This window comes from Ranitomeya imitator, chromosome 4, assembly GCF_032444005.1.
Source record: "Ranitomeya imitator isolate aRanImi1 chromosome 4, aRanImi1.pri, whole genome shotgun sequence".
Classification (NCBI taxonomy): domain Eukaryota; kingdom Metazoa; phylum Chordata; class Amphibia; order Anura; family Dendrobatidae; genus Ranitomeya; species Ranitomeya imitator.
Window position 1 is genome coordinate 243852866 of NC_091285.1, and position 14648 is coordinate 243867513.

At 45.3% G+C, this 14648-nt stretch overlaps 1 protein-coding gene across 2 annotated transcripts in view; it reads right to left on the minus strand.

Annotated features, from left to right (window-relative positions):
• The window catches only part of NEDD1 (NEDD1 gamma-tubulin ring complex targeting factor), an 89587-nt gene that overhangs the window by 35664 nt on the left and 39275 nt on the right, over window positions 1–14648 (minus strand). For both annotated transcript variants that reach the window (XM_069764451.1, XM_069764452.1), the window contains exons 4-6: window positions 10804–10920; window positions 10508–10648; window positions 10204–10433 (exon numbers count right to left, since the gene is read on the minus strand). In XM_069764451.1, the coding sequence (XP_069620552.1) occupies window positions 10204–10433; window positions 10508–10648; window positions 10804–10920 (488 nt within the window). The remainder of the gene's footprint in view (window positions 1–10203; window positions 10434–10507; window positions 10649–10803; window positions 10921–14648) is intronic.

Here is a 14648-nt window from a genome sequence, read left to right on the forward strand (position 1 = left end):
GAGGACACTGGGGCAGATTGCTGTAGGACACTGGGGCAGATTGCTGGAGGACACTGGGGCAATGCTGGAGGACACTGGGGCAATGCTGGAGGACACTGGGGCAATGCTGGAGGACATTGGGGCAGATTGCTGGAGCTGGAGGACACTGGGGCAATGCTGGAGACACTGGGGGAAATGCTGGACTTACTGGGGCAGATTTCTGGACACACTGGTGGTAATATTCTGGACACACTGTCTGGGGGCAATGCTGGACGCACTGGGGCAGATTGCTGGACACACTGTCTGGGGGCAATGCTGGACACACTGGGGGCAATATGCTGGAGACACTGGGGCAGATTGCTGGACACTGGGGCAATATGCTGGACATGCTGGGGCAGATTGCTGGACACAATGGGGGCAGGACTGGAGGCATGGGCAGAATGTAGACACGGGGCATGATTGGAGACACGGGGCAGAATTAAAGACATGGGGCAGGATTGGATCATGTGGCAGGATGGATACGATGGAGACATATGGGGCAGGATGTGGAGATCATATGGGGTAGAATGGATACTCATGAGGGCAGGATGCGAGAACATATGGCTGGAGCCAGGAATGAGACACACGGGGCCAGGATGTGGAATATTATTACCATAGGGGCTAATTTAGGGATATTATTACTGCAGTGATGTATTTATTTTATTTTTTGAGTATACTGTTTTAAATGGGGGGCGGTCCTGTTACTGTGCAGAGTGACACTATATCACCTTTTTTTCTTCATGTGGTGTAATGTAGAAGTTGTGAAAATTAAGTAATGTGTTCTGCAAGCGGAGCTCGAGATAACTGTGTTATTTCCTGCAGAAACGAGTCCTGGCTGGAAGAAATGATGGCGGTCTGTGCTGGCTGAAAGATGAAGGACTTCACCTAGAGACGTCACTGGTGAGTCAGTGTTACCTATACACTGACACTATACAATGTATACTATATTGAGCTCCTGTGTATAATACCACCAGTGATCTCTGTATTACCTCTACACAGACACTGCATACTAAGTACAGATCTCCTGTGAATACTGGCACTTATGGTGATAGTATTGTGTTGTTGTTTTTTACTGATCAGTATTGTAGTATTCAGTCACTATGTGGTGGTAATATGTGGTCTGGAAATGGTGTTGTGGTATTTGTCCCTTGTATGTGATATTATTCGATCACTGTGGTTGTAATTTGTGGTCTGGTCATGGCGCGGTGGTATTTGATCCTTGTATGTAATATTATTCGATCACTGTGGTTGTAATTTGTGGTCTGGTCATGGCGCGGTGGTATTTGATCCTTGTATGTGATATTATTCGATCACTGTGGTTGTAATTTGTGGTCTGGTCATGGCGCGGTGGTATTTGATCCTTGTATGTGATATTATTCGATCACTGTGGTTGTAATTTGTGGTCTGGTCACGGTGCGGTGGTATTTGTTCCTTGTATGTGATATTATTGGTCAAAATATACCTAAATTGTATTGCAGATTCTAACAAATATTTAATAGGTTACAGTAGAGTAGGGCCCGGCCATTTTTCTGGAATAATCTGGTTCGGGTATATCATGACCCCCGTCACATGACCCCCGTCACATGACCCCCGTCACATGACCCCCGTCACATGACCGGGGGGGGCCCACAGTGTCTGAACAGCCCGGGGCCCTGGCTACCCTTAATCCACCCCTGCATCTAAGCAACAGCTCTGGGAGGGTGTTCTGTCCACATGCAAAACAATTGAACCAGAAACCATCCAAAAACTGACAAATTCAATGGATGAGAGAGTTCAGAAGCTTCTTTCGAACAAGGAGTCCTATGTGCAAATGTAACATCACCTAGAATAAATTTTTCACTTGAAAACTGTTTGATTTCATTTTGTAATAAGCTGATAATGCTTATAACTTCACAATTAACCATTTTTTTTGTTCAAAATTAAATAAAAAAGGTTGAAAACGCTGCTGTGCATAATAATTTGGAACATGCATTTTGAGTGTTTAAAAAAAAAAATAAAGATACTGTTTTCATAGGCAGTTTGTTCCAAAACATTGCAATTATACTAGAATAGTAGATGACTGGAAAATAACAATGACTGCAATTCAGATAGGTAATTTAGAGAAAATATGAGGAAATATTATTTGCATAATAATTTGGAACACAGTGTATACATTGCTCCATCCCTATATCCTTGTATGCATGGCTCAATCTCTATCCTTGTATAAATGACCCCATCCTTATCCAGGTATGATTGGCACCCATCAAAAAACATACCTTCCAGCGCTCCCTCACAGTGTCTAGTTCTGGTGCCAGCAGCTGCTTTATGCTTGTAAGCAGCACATGGCAGGGACGTCATGCACTGCTCACAAGCAGAGGACAGCTCTTGGAATACTCACCGCTACCAATGCCGGTACTATGTGAGTCGAGGGCAGTGAGTATTCATTGCTATTAAGTAGCGCGAACAGTGTCAGCCGCCAGGTGGTCACGTGTACCCGCTACTTAAGAGAAATGAATACTCACCTCGCATTCATGGGAGTGGAGAGAGGTGAATATTCATTTCTCTTGAGTATCGGGCACACGTGAATGCCCAGCAGCTGCGAGACCCGGCTGCTGCGGCTGACACTGTTCGCGCTATTACAGAGAAATGAATATTCACTGCCAGCGCAGTGAACATTCATCTCTCTTTAGCAACGGGCAAAGGCTTTAGCCGAAGCAGCTGGCTCCTGCCTCCTGTGACCTGCTGCTCTGCCGCTTCCCCTCCATCTTCTGGACCCTCACTCAAGTATAAGCTGAGGGGGGAGGCGTTTTCAGCACACAAAAAAAATGTGCTGAAAAACTCTACCTATACTCGAGTATATACGGTATGCTTCGCCATGATGCAGTAATGGTATTGCTGTCCCATAATGTGGCGGTAACCCTGCATGTTAGGATTCATCCACACATCTGTGAAAAAAATAGGTATTAGTCATACCGGTAATTATGTTTCCGGGAGTCCATACTGACAGCACCCCGGAGGACGTCCTCCTCCTCCTCGCAGGGACAGGAAACACACGAGAGTTCAAATATCCGGTTCCACCCACCGATCCTCAGTGTTGTAACAAGAACCAAACATGGAATAATGCAAATAAAAATTTTAATGACTTAATTACATTACAAATAATATATATAGGCACAAGTCTGAATATACCTGAGTTTATTACATACATGGGGGGGAACTACAGGTGCTGTCAGTATGGACTCCTGGAAACATAATTACCGGTATGACTAATACCTATTTTCCAGGACGTCCCTCCTGACAGCACCCCGGAGAGTACCAAAGGACCTCCTCAGGGTGGGATTACCGCTTGGAGGACCTTTCTACCAAAGGCCGTGTGCTGACCGGAAGTTACATCAAGCTTATAATGTCTACAGAAAGTGTCAGCCCTAGCCCACGTTGCGGCCTTACAGATCTGTTCTACCGAGGCTCCCGCACGCTCCGCCCAGGAGGCAGAAACACCTCGGGTAGAATGAGCTTTTAAACCTGAAGGGGGAGAGATACCTTCTGACCTATAAGCGTCTGAGATCACATTAGTGATCCAACGTGCGATGGAGGCCTTCTTACCCTTATTCTTTCCACCGAACAGAATAAAAAGGTTGGAATCTAAACACCAAGATTCTGTGGCTTTTAAGTAGTCTAGTACCCCTTGCCTAACATCCAGAGAATGGAGGGCCCTTTCTTTGTCATTAGCTGGATTATTACAAAATGAAGGGAGAATAATTTCCTGGTTTCTATTCTTAGTAGAAGCTACCTTCGGGATAAAGGCTGGATCTAGTTTCAGGATTAGGCAGTCTTCCCTGATCTGTAGGTAAGGATCCCTGATACAAAGAGCCTGAATCTCTCCCACCCTCTTAGCCGTAGTGATCGCCACTAAGAAAGCTATTTTACGAGTGAGGATAGGAATAGGCATATTCTCCCCTGAAGAGTAGACGCCCTTGCATAAGGCCCTAAGAACCAAGTTAAGGTCCCAAGATGGAGACAGTTGTCTAATGGAGGGACGCATTCTCTGAGTGGCTCTAATGAACCTCATAATCCATGGGTGAGATGCCAAAGGGTAATCCAGGAATGCACTTAGCGCTGACACCTGGACCTTCAATGTGCTAGGACGAAGACCCAGATTAAACCCCTTCTGTAGAAAGTCTAAGATACCCGGGATGTCCGGAGAGTCAGATACCACGTCAGACCTGCCTCCCTCTAGGCAAAAGCGTTTCCAGATCTTACAGTAGATGGCTGAGGTAACTGGTTTTCTACTACCCTAGATAGTGGATATGACCTGGTCTGACAATCCTTTTGACTTCAGGATGTCCCTTTCAGGATCCAGGCTGAAAGACGGAGTTTGCTTGGGTCTGGGTGATACACTGGACCCTGGTGAATGACCTTCCCTCTGATAGGCAATTCGACTGGATTGTCGATTGCTAGAGTCCCCAGCACTGGAAACCAGCTCCTTCTTGGCCAATATGGTACGATCAGTATGACTACCGCCTGATCTTCTTTGATCTTTCGTAGCACAGCGGGAATTAACGCCAGTGGTGGAAATGCGTATTACAGAGGTTGATCCCATCGGTGACTCAGAGCATCCACTCCTTCTGGTAAGTCCGAGGGGTTCAGAGAGAAGAATCTTGGGGTCTTCGCGTTCCTCCTGCTTGCGAATAAGTCGATGTTGGGAGTTCCCCATCTGAGACATAATCTTCGAAATATGCTCTGTTCCAATTCCCACTCTGTTGGGCACAGGTTCCGCCTGCTTAGATAATCAGCTACCACGTTCTGAGATCCTTCTAAATGGATCGCTGTTATGGATAACACCGTGTCTTCTGCCCAGCTGAAGATTGTCTCTGCTAGGTCATGCAGTGGTTGAAATCTTGGACCTCCTTGATGGTTCAGGAATGAGACTTGTTACATTGTCTGAGAATATTCTTACATGACAATCTGAGAGACTGCGCTGATTGTGTCTTAGAGCTTGCCATACCGCGTAGAGTTCTCTGAAATTGGACGATCTGTTTTTTATATTTTCTGGCCATCTGCCTTGCAAAATTTTTCCTTGTGGATGAGCTCCCCAGCCTCATGCGCTGGCGTCCGTAGTAATGATTACGTAAGGAGAAGTGATCCACAGAACTCCCACCTTTAGATTTTCTGATCGCATCCACCAGGTGAGGGATCTTCGTGTTAGACCAGATAGCCTTAGTGGAGCCTCCAGTGATGACTGACGTCGATCCCAGGTGACCAAGATCTGCTTCTGTAGCTGCCTTGCATGTGCCTGTGCCCATCTGACGCATGGTATACAGGCTGTCATTAGTCCTAGAACCTTCATAGCCGTCCTTAGGGTGACTCGATGTTCCAACAGGTATCGGACTCGAGTCTGGACTATCATTCGCTTGAGGTCGGGTAATAAAGATATTCTGCGTCTGGAGTCCAAAAGCACCCCCAGGAAGGTTTTCCTCTGTTCTGGTACGAGATCGGATTTCTGCCAGTTTATTACCCATCCGAGATGTCTCATTTAGAGCAATGGTCCGCTCTGAGTGATCTTCTAGCAGCTTTACGGGATCTGCCACGAGAAGGAAATCGTCTAAATACGGAATTATTATGATGCCTTGATTCCTTAGAAAGGCCACCATCTCTGATACAAGCTTGGTAAAAATACGAGGAGCAGAAGCCAGACCGAAGGGAAGGCCCTGAAATTGATAATGGCATATCCGAGATGGCAGAGCTACTGCAAATCTTAGTAGGTTCTGAGATAAAGGATGTACTGGGACCTGGTAGTAGGCCCTTTTTAGGTCGATAGTGCACATGACCGCGTTTTGATTTATAAGAGGGATTGCTGAGCGAATGGATTCCATGCGGAACCTTTTGTATCTCACCCAATGGTTCAAAGGTTTTAAATTTATTATGGTACGGGAGTCTCCTGAAGCCGAGTGATAGTGAAAAGGGAAGAGTAGTGACCTTTCCCCAACTCTGACTGAGGAACAGGAATTATTACCTCTGTCCTGACCATTTCTTGTAAGTCTTTTAATATGGCCGAATCTGCCCCGATTAGCGTAGGAGTAATGTACCTTTCTGGGGGAGGAGAATAACGTTCTACACTGTAACCCTCGGATACAGTACTGAGAACCCATTGATTCTGCGTAATTTGCGCCCAGTTTCCTGCAAACTTCCGAAGCCTCCTTCCAATACAAGTGGCGCCAGAGATTTGTTTTTATAGGCAGGGTTAAAGAAAGAACCTCTGTTCCTGCTATTCTGTCCCCGGGAGCCTCTGTAGGATCCTCTGCTGGACCGACCCTGACCCCTCTGATCGAACTGCTTTCTGGAGAAGAAGCCTCTCCGAAAGGACTGAGAATGTTTTGGTTTGTCCTCCGGAAATCCTTTCTTTTTATCTGAGGCTGACTCGAGGATGGAGTCCAACGCTGGACCAAACACCCTCTGTCCCGAAAACGGGATAGAGCAGAGTTTGGATTTGGAGGCGTTGTCACCTGACCATGATCTTAGCCACACCGCCCTCCTAGCCGCATTAGAAAGAGAACTATTACGAGCTGAAAATCTAACTGATTCAGCTGTCATATCAGATAAAAAGGCCATTGCTGATTTCATTATGGGAAGGGAATGCAGGATATCAGATCTGGGGGTCTTATTGGACAGCTGCTCCTCTAGCTGCCCCATCCATAGATACATAGATCTGGCCACTGAAGTGGTCGCAATATTAGTTTCAATCAGGGCTGTAGAGGCCTCCCAAGCCCTTTTAAGGAGTATGTCAGCCTTCCTGTCCATAGGATCACGAAGGCTAGAGGAGTCTTCGAAAGGTATAGCAGTCTTTTTTGTTACTTTCGCAACCAGAACGTCAATTTTAGGGATCTCCTCCCACAACTTGACATCCTCAGGATCGAAAGGCAGGCGACTTTTAAAGTCACGAGATAACACAAGTCTGCGTTCAGCATCCTTCCATTCCTCCAATATCATAGCCTTAATATGGTCACTAATGGGAAACACAGTCTGGTTTCGTGCCACAAGACCCCCGAACATTAAGTCCTGTCTGAACTGGGGCTTAGCAGTGTCCTCGACCTGCATCGTACTCCTGACCGCCTGGACCAGTTCATCTGTCTCTTCGGAACGGAAGAGGTACTTTCTGCCCCGGTCCTGGTTTTCTACGGGAATCTCTCCCTCCTCCTCTGATAGAGAGTCCCTAGGCTCGGAACCTTCATCCGATGAATACTCTGGCTCCTCCTCTTTCCTGGCCCGCTTGCGACCAGCTATGGGACTGGAAGGCCGAGAATGTGATAGGCTGGCTATAGAAGCCTGTACTTCCTCCCGGATAAGGGATCTCATCTCAGTAAATAGTGATGACTGCTCATCCTTCATGATTTTAGACGTGCAGGAGTCACAGAGGGTCTTGCCATGGGAATCTGGAAGTTTGATATGGCATACGGGACATCTGTAGCTTTTCACCGTGACCTTCCCAGATTTTTTAGTCGTGATCGGGGGAGCAGCGGGGTTTCCCTTATCCTAGACAACATAAGATAGGGAGAATAGGCTAGATGGAACGAGGGATTTCCTGTATACAAGGGGTGTACTGCCCAGGGCAGACTTACCCACTCCTCGGCGTTTCTTTCTTCCATTGCCTGTAGCAGAATAGTAGTAGTTGAATCCTCCTCCACAGGTGCAGGACGCTAGCGCAATAGCGACCGCTCTGTCGGCTTTCTCCGCTGGAGCGTTCTGCTTTACTGCTCGTGGAATGCCACCGGAAATGACGTTCTGCCGGCTCCGATGAGACCGGAAGTGCCGACGCTGAAGCGTCCGAACCAGCGCTCACTGTCGAAGGGAGACGCTGATGGATCATCGCCGCGTCCTGAACCGAGAGCCTCCCACCGGGAGGAGCGGTTTGATCCCGGAGCCTCGTCCGCTCCGGGCCTTTGGGGTAGAGGGACTCCCCACCGGGGAGTTTCGACCCTGGGCCGCTTGACAGGAGGAAGGTTTGGAGGACCCGCCCGATCCTCCTGAGCCCGGTAAGCCTGCTGCTTCTCTGCGTGTGTCCCTCCGTGCAGGGACAGGAAAAACACTGAGGATCGGTGGGTGGAACCGGATATTTGAACTCTCGTGTGTTTCCTGTCCCTGCGAGGAGGAGGAGGACGTCCTCCGGGGTGCTGTCAGGAGGGACGTCCTGGAAAAAAATGTTACTAGTGTCATTAGTATGTCATCCATGTCCGTTTTTTACCATCACTGTCTGTGTCTTTCACAGATGGGTAAATAAATTACAAAGTTTCTCCTATACATTGCAATCTTAACCCCTTCACGACATGCGCAGTAATAGTACGGCGCATGTCGTGTCTCCCCCTTTGATGTGGGCTCCGGCGGTGAGCCCACATCAAAGTCGCGACATGTCAGCTGTTTTGTACAGCTGACATGAGCGCGCAATAGCGGCGGGTGAAATCGCTATTCACCCGCCGCTATTAACCTGTTAAATGCCGCTGTCAAACGCAGACAGCGGCATTTAACCGGCGCTTCCGGCCGGGCGGCCGGAAATGATGTCATCGCCGACCCCCGTCACATGATCGGGGGTCGGCGATGCATCAGGAAGGTAACCATAGAGGTCCTTGAGACCTCTATGGTTACTGATGCAGGCCTGCTGGGAGCGCCCCCCTGTGGTCGGCGCTCACAGCACACCTGCATTTCTGCTACATAGCAGCGATCTGATGATCGTTGCTATGTAGCAGAGCCGTTCAGGCTATGCCAGCTTCTAGCCTCCCATGGAGGCTATTGAAGCTTGGCACAAGTAAAAAAAAAATGTTTTTAAAAATATGAAAAAAATATAAAAAATATAAAAGTTTAAATCACCCCCCTTTTGCCCCATCCTAAATAAAACAATTAAAAAAAAAAACAACCTACACGTATTTGGTATCTCCGCGTTCAGAATCGCCCGATCTATCAATAAAAAAAAAGCATTAACCTGATCGCTAAACTGCGTAGCGAGAAAAAAATCCGAAACGCCAGAATTAAGTTTTTTTGGTCGCCGCGACAGTGCATTAAAATGCAATAACGGGCGATCAAAAGAACGCATCTGCACCGAAATGGTATCATTAAAAACGTCAGCTCAGCACGCAAAAAATAAGCCCTCACCTGACCCCAGATCACGAAAAATGGAGACGCTTGGGGTATCGGAAAATGGCACTTTTTTTTTTTTAAGCAAAGTTTGGAATTTTTTTTCACCACTTGGATAAAAAATAACCTAGACATGTTAGATGTCTATGAACTCATGATGACCTAGAGAATCACAATGGCAGGTTAGTTTTAGCATTTATTGAACTTAGCAAAAAAGCCAAACAAAAAACCAGTGTGGGATTGCACTTTTTTTGCAATTTCACCGCACTTGGAATTTTTTTCCCGTTTTCTAGTAAAAGACATGGTAAAACCAATGGTGTCGTTCAAAATTACAACTCGTCCCGCAAAAAATAAGTCCTCACATGACCATATTGACGGAAAAATAAAAAAGCTATGGCTCTGGGAAGGAAGGGAGTGAAAAATGAAAACGCAAAAACGAAAAAGGGCCGCGACTTGAAGGGGTTAATTATGGTCTGCACACAGACTGTACAATGCATACGGACTGTGCAATGATACCACCTTTGTGCTGCAGATGTTTTTTTTACAGACCCATAGATTTGTATTAGCACGTGTCACCTGTACAGTTGGAAAAAAAAATGGACGTCTCCGTGTGTTTTGCATGGAAAAAACACAGACATGTGAATAGCACCATAAATTATAATGATTATGTGTTGTAACTGTGAAAAAAACAGATACAACACGTACGTGCAACACGAATGTCTGACGATTGTGGCCTTACAATGGATGCAGCAAATCTGAATTGGCCACAACCCACAGAAAATGTTCTGTTTGACTAAGTGCCGACAAATTAAGAAAAATATTTTTTTTCTCCAATAAAAGGAAAAACTACAATCTCTAAAGCAGCCGAAGATGTATTTTCAAATAAAATGTACATTATCGCTACACTCGATAAGTAAGCTGTTCTTGCTAGTGCGCGGTCAGAGATGTGTACTCGGAGTCAGGAGTTTACCTTCCATTGTGCCCACTCCCATTTGAAAGCAAGAGACCCTTCTTACAGCACTATGAGTAATTAAGAGTAGGATTTAAAAAAGAAAAAACGAAAAAAAGATTTAAAATACTTACATTTTGCTAGACACATCGTAGCAGATAATTCTTTTATCCAATCCAATTGTGACAAGCAGAAGGTCATTTACTGGAGAGAAGCAGATGCCTGATGCTGGGGCCTTGTGAGCACTGTCAAACATATGTAATGGATTCTGGCTGTGCGCATCCCATAGAGTCACGCTGCCGCTGTCAGATGCTGCACCAAGTAGAAACTTCTTTACATAGGAATATCTCAAATGCCGAATTGGCTAAAGAAAGAAATATTGCTTTTAGTAACGAGAATATCAAGGCACATAGAAACGTGGGCACACATATTGAATACCTGACTGCTGCCATGACCAAAAGGTGCACTGGATAAATTGGTAGTAACATTATACAATACGATTTCACCGCTCATGGAGCCTGAGGCAATATAGCTGTCATTCCCATTAAAAGTAACTGAAGTTATCTCATCTTTGTGATCCTAAAATCAAAAATAAAAAAAGTTTCACAAAGAAAGGTCACAGCTGTAAGTAAAATGTACAGGGCTACTTTTCACCAACTTGCAGCTGCAGGCTATTCAATGGACTGCAGTTTAGATCAAGTCATTTGCACCAGAAGTAATGAAAAACTTCTTACCTTCAAGGATCGATGTAGTCTTTTAGATTTTAAATCCCAAATGTTCACAGTGTTATCAAGGCCTCCACTGACCACATATTGGGAGATGGAGCTGAAATTCACACAGGTCTGTCTTTTCTAGTAATCGAAAGATTTTAAACCATTATTAATGGGTAAAGATTTCCTGACAATAACAATCTCATTGGAAGATATTTTAACAGTTCATGCACAAAAAAACACCAATATTACATGATGGTAGTAATCTAACTTCACAACTTGTATTAAAAAAAAACTCAGTTGCATGCATGTTTTTAGGTTCAAAAGAAAAAAATCTTCAAATATTTATTGCTTGCTCATTCGACACAGATTGACTTGGTGATATGTATTCTGGGAAGAAGAGTCTTTACACCAGACACCGTACAATAAATGGATATATGATAAAATGACCTGCCCCTCAGCAAGCTGTCATATGTTAACGATTTCCAACTTGAGCACAAACTATTCTTTTTTATATATGCAATGTAGCTAATTTATAAGGTTAACCAAGTTATTAACTATTGAACTGGTTCATTTATAGCAGGGGTGTACAAACTTTTCTGGTTCAAGAACCACAATTATACTTTAAACTGATTCCAAAGGCCTTAAAAAAGCCTAAAGCGGTATTATGATCTGTATAAAACATTGTAATTAACTTTCACCGTTTTATAGTGAAAAGGAGGCTCAAGTCCATCGTGTTCAACCCATAACCTAACATTTTGATCTAGAGCCCACTGCTCTGACCTTGAGATCCACATTCAGCATTGAGAAAGGGTCACGAGCTACATTTAGGTCTAAGAGAGAGTGGACAACACACAGACACCATTAAGGGTAATGACAGCCAAAGCTTTTCCACATAAATTACACTGAAGATCTAGGTTTCCACAATACCCCCATTCAGTATTCTCGCATTAATCACTCCCACCACACTGTTACATCTGGCTTCAAGCTCCTCCTCCATCAGTTAGCATCATCCGGCTCCAGGTTACCACACTTAAATTATTTCTAACCACCCAGGGCCAGAATATGCACATTCAGATCTGCTCTTTTTGCAGGACTACTTAGGCTGCGTGTCCACGATCAGGATAGCCGGCGGTATCGTCAGAGCGGCTTAGCCGCTCTGCGGTAAGCCCCGCCCCCTTCTGGAGACGCGATGATGCCGGATGTGTTCACAGGACACATCCGGCATCATCGCTCCCCACCATAGGGCCCTGTGCTATATCTTGCGGCGACGCAAGATATACGGACATGCTGCGATCTGAAAAGACGCGCAGCATGTCCGGAGTCGCAGGGCCGCCGCGTGCGTGTTACCACGCATAGTGGAGACGGGATTTCATTAAATCCCCTCCACTATGCTGTAACATCTGGACGCTGCGTGTCTGACGCTGCGGCTCTATGCAGCGTCAGACACGCAGCGTTTCCTGATCGTGGAAACAGACCCTTACAAAATTCCCCATCTGGAGACCTGCGTTTCATAGTTGTTTGCTGGAACTGGTGCTAATAAACCAAGCTGTCAAGCAGCCACGAGTCACACATCATAGCCAACGAGCCACGCATCATGGCCAACGAGCCACGCATCATGGCCAACGAGCCACGCATCATGGCCAACGAGCCACGCATCATGGCCAACGAGCCACGCATCATGGCCAACGAGCCACGCATCATGGCCAACGAGCCACGCATCATGGCCAACGAGCCACGCATCATGGCCAACGAGCCACGCATCATGGCCAAAGAGCCACCCATCATGGCCAACGAGCCACACATCATGGCCATGGGTATAGGTTGGGGACCCCTGATCTAGAAGAAGGCCAAAACCTCATGACGCAGATGCCAATTGCCCCATATTAGGGTAAGTCCTTCCCAACTCTACATAAAAGAATAAGACTAGTTCCCTGGATCAATGTTTTAATCACAAAATCTGATATCCAAACCTGTAATGTTTTTCAAGAAAGGCATGAAGGCCCTCCTCCTCAGACTCTTAAAATAAATCAACATTACAACATCATGTGGCAGAATTCCAGAATTTCAGTTTTTGCAGTAGAGAATTGCAATCTGTGATGACAAACCTTTTTTCTAGACCTAGACGATGTGCCCTTTTCATTGTCACTGGCCTAGAGAGAAATTGCTGTGCTGTCCTTTCATGTATTTGTACACTGTAAGCCTTTTTTTAGTACTACAGTTCACCTATTACCTTAATAAATTTTGAACTCTTTTCTGCACCTGCTCTGTTACAGCCATGTCCTCCTTATACACTGGAACCTAAAATTGTACAGTAGAGTGTTCTAAGCGTGGCCCCACTAGTGACTTACATAGATGCAAAAACTATGTTCTTGTCATGAGCCTCTATGACTCTTAATGCATCCCAAGCAACTGTCTGACACTGGTCTATAAAGTGGAGTCCACCATAACATCCAAAGCTTTTACAAAGACCATATTACCTAGTAACATAGTAACATAGTTAGTAAGGCCGAAAAAAGACATTTGTCCATCCAGTTCAGCCTATATTCCATCATAATAAATCCCCAGATCTACGTCCTTCTACAGAACCTAATAATTGTATGATACAATATTGTTCTGCTCCAGGAAGACATCCAGGCCTCTCTTGAACCACTCGACTGAGTTCGCCATCACCACCTCCTCAGGCAAGCAATTCCAGATTCTCACTGCCCTAACAGTAAAGAATCCTCTTCTATGTTGGTGGAAAAACCTTCTCTCCTCCAGACGCAAAGAATGCCCCCTTGTGCCCGTCACCTTCCTTGGTATAAACAGATCCTCAGCGAGATATTTGTATTGTCCCCTTATATACTTATACATGGTTATTAGATCGCCCCTCAGTCGTCTTTTTTCTAGACTAAATAATCCTAATTTCGCTAATCTATCTGGGTATTGTAGTTCTCCCATCCCCTTTATTAATTTTGTTGCCCTCCTTTGTACTCTCTCTAGTTCCATTATATCCTTCCTGAGCACCGGTGCCCAAAACTGGACACAGTACTCCATGTGCGGTCTAACTAGGGATTTGTACAGAGGCAGTATAATGCTCTCATCATGTGTATCCAGACCTCTTTTAATGCACCCCATGATCCTGTTTGCCTTGGCAGCTGCTGCCTGGCACTGGCTGCTCCAGGTAAGTTTATCATTAACTAGGATCCCCAAGTCCTTCTCCCTGTCAGATTTACCCAGTGGTTTCCCATTCAGTGTGTAATGGTGATATTGATTCCTTCTTCCCATGTGTATAACCTTACATTTATCATTGTTAAACCTCATCTGCCACCTTTCAGCCCAAGTTTCCAACTTATCCAGATCCATCTGTAGCAGAATACTATCTTCTCTTGTATTAACTGCTTTACATAGTTTTGTATCATCTGCAAATATCGATATTTTACTGTGTAAACCTTCTACCAGATCATTAATGAATATGTTGAAGAGAACAGGTCCCAATACTGACCCCTGCGGTACCCCACTGGTCACAGCGACCCAGTTAGAGACTATACCATTTATAACCACCCTCTGCTTTCTATCACTAAGCCAGTTACTAACCCATTTACACACATTTTCCCCCAGACCAAGCATTCTCATTTTGTGTACCAACCTCTTGTGCGGCACGGTATCAAACGCTTTGGAAAAATCGAGATATACCACGTCCAATGACTCGCCGTGGTCCAGTCTATAGCTTACCTCTTCATAAAAACTGATTAGATTGGTTTGACAGGAGCGATTTCTCATAAACCCATGCTGATATGGAGTTAAACAGTTATTCTCATTGAGATAATCCAGAATAACATCCCTCAGAAACCCTTCAAATATTTTACCAACAATAGAGGTTAGAC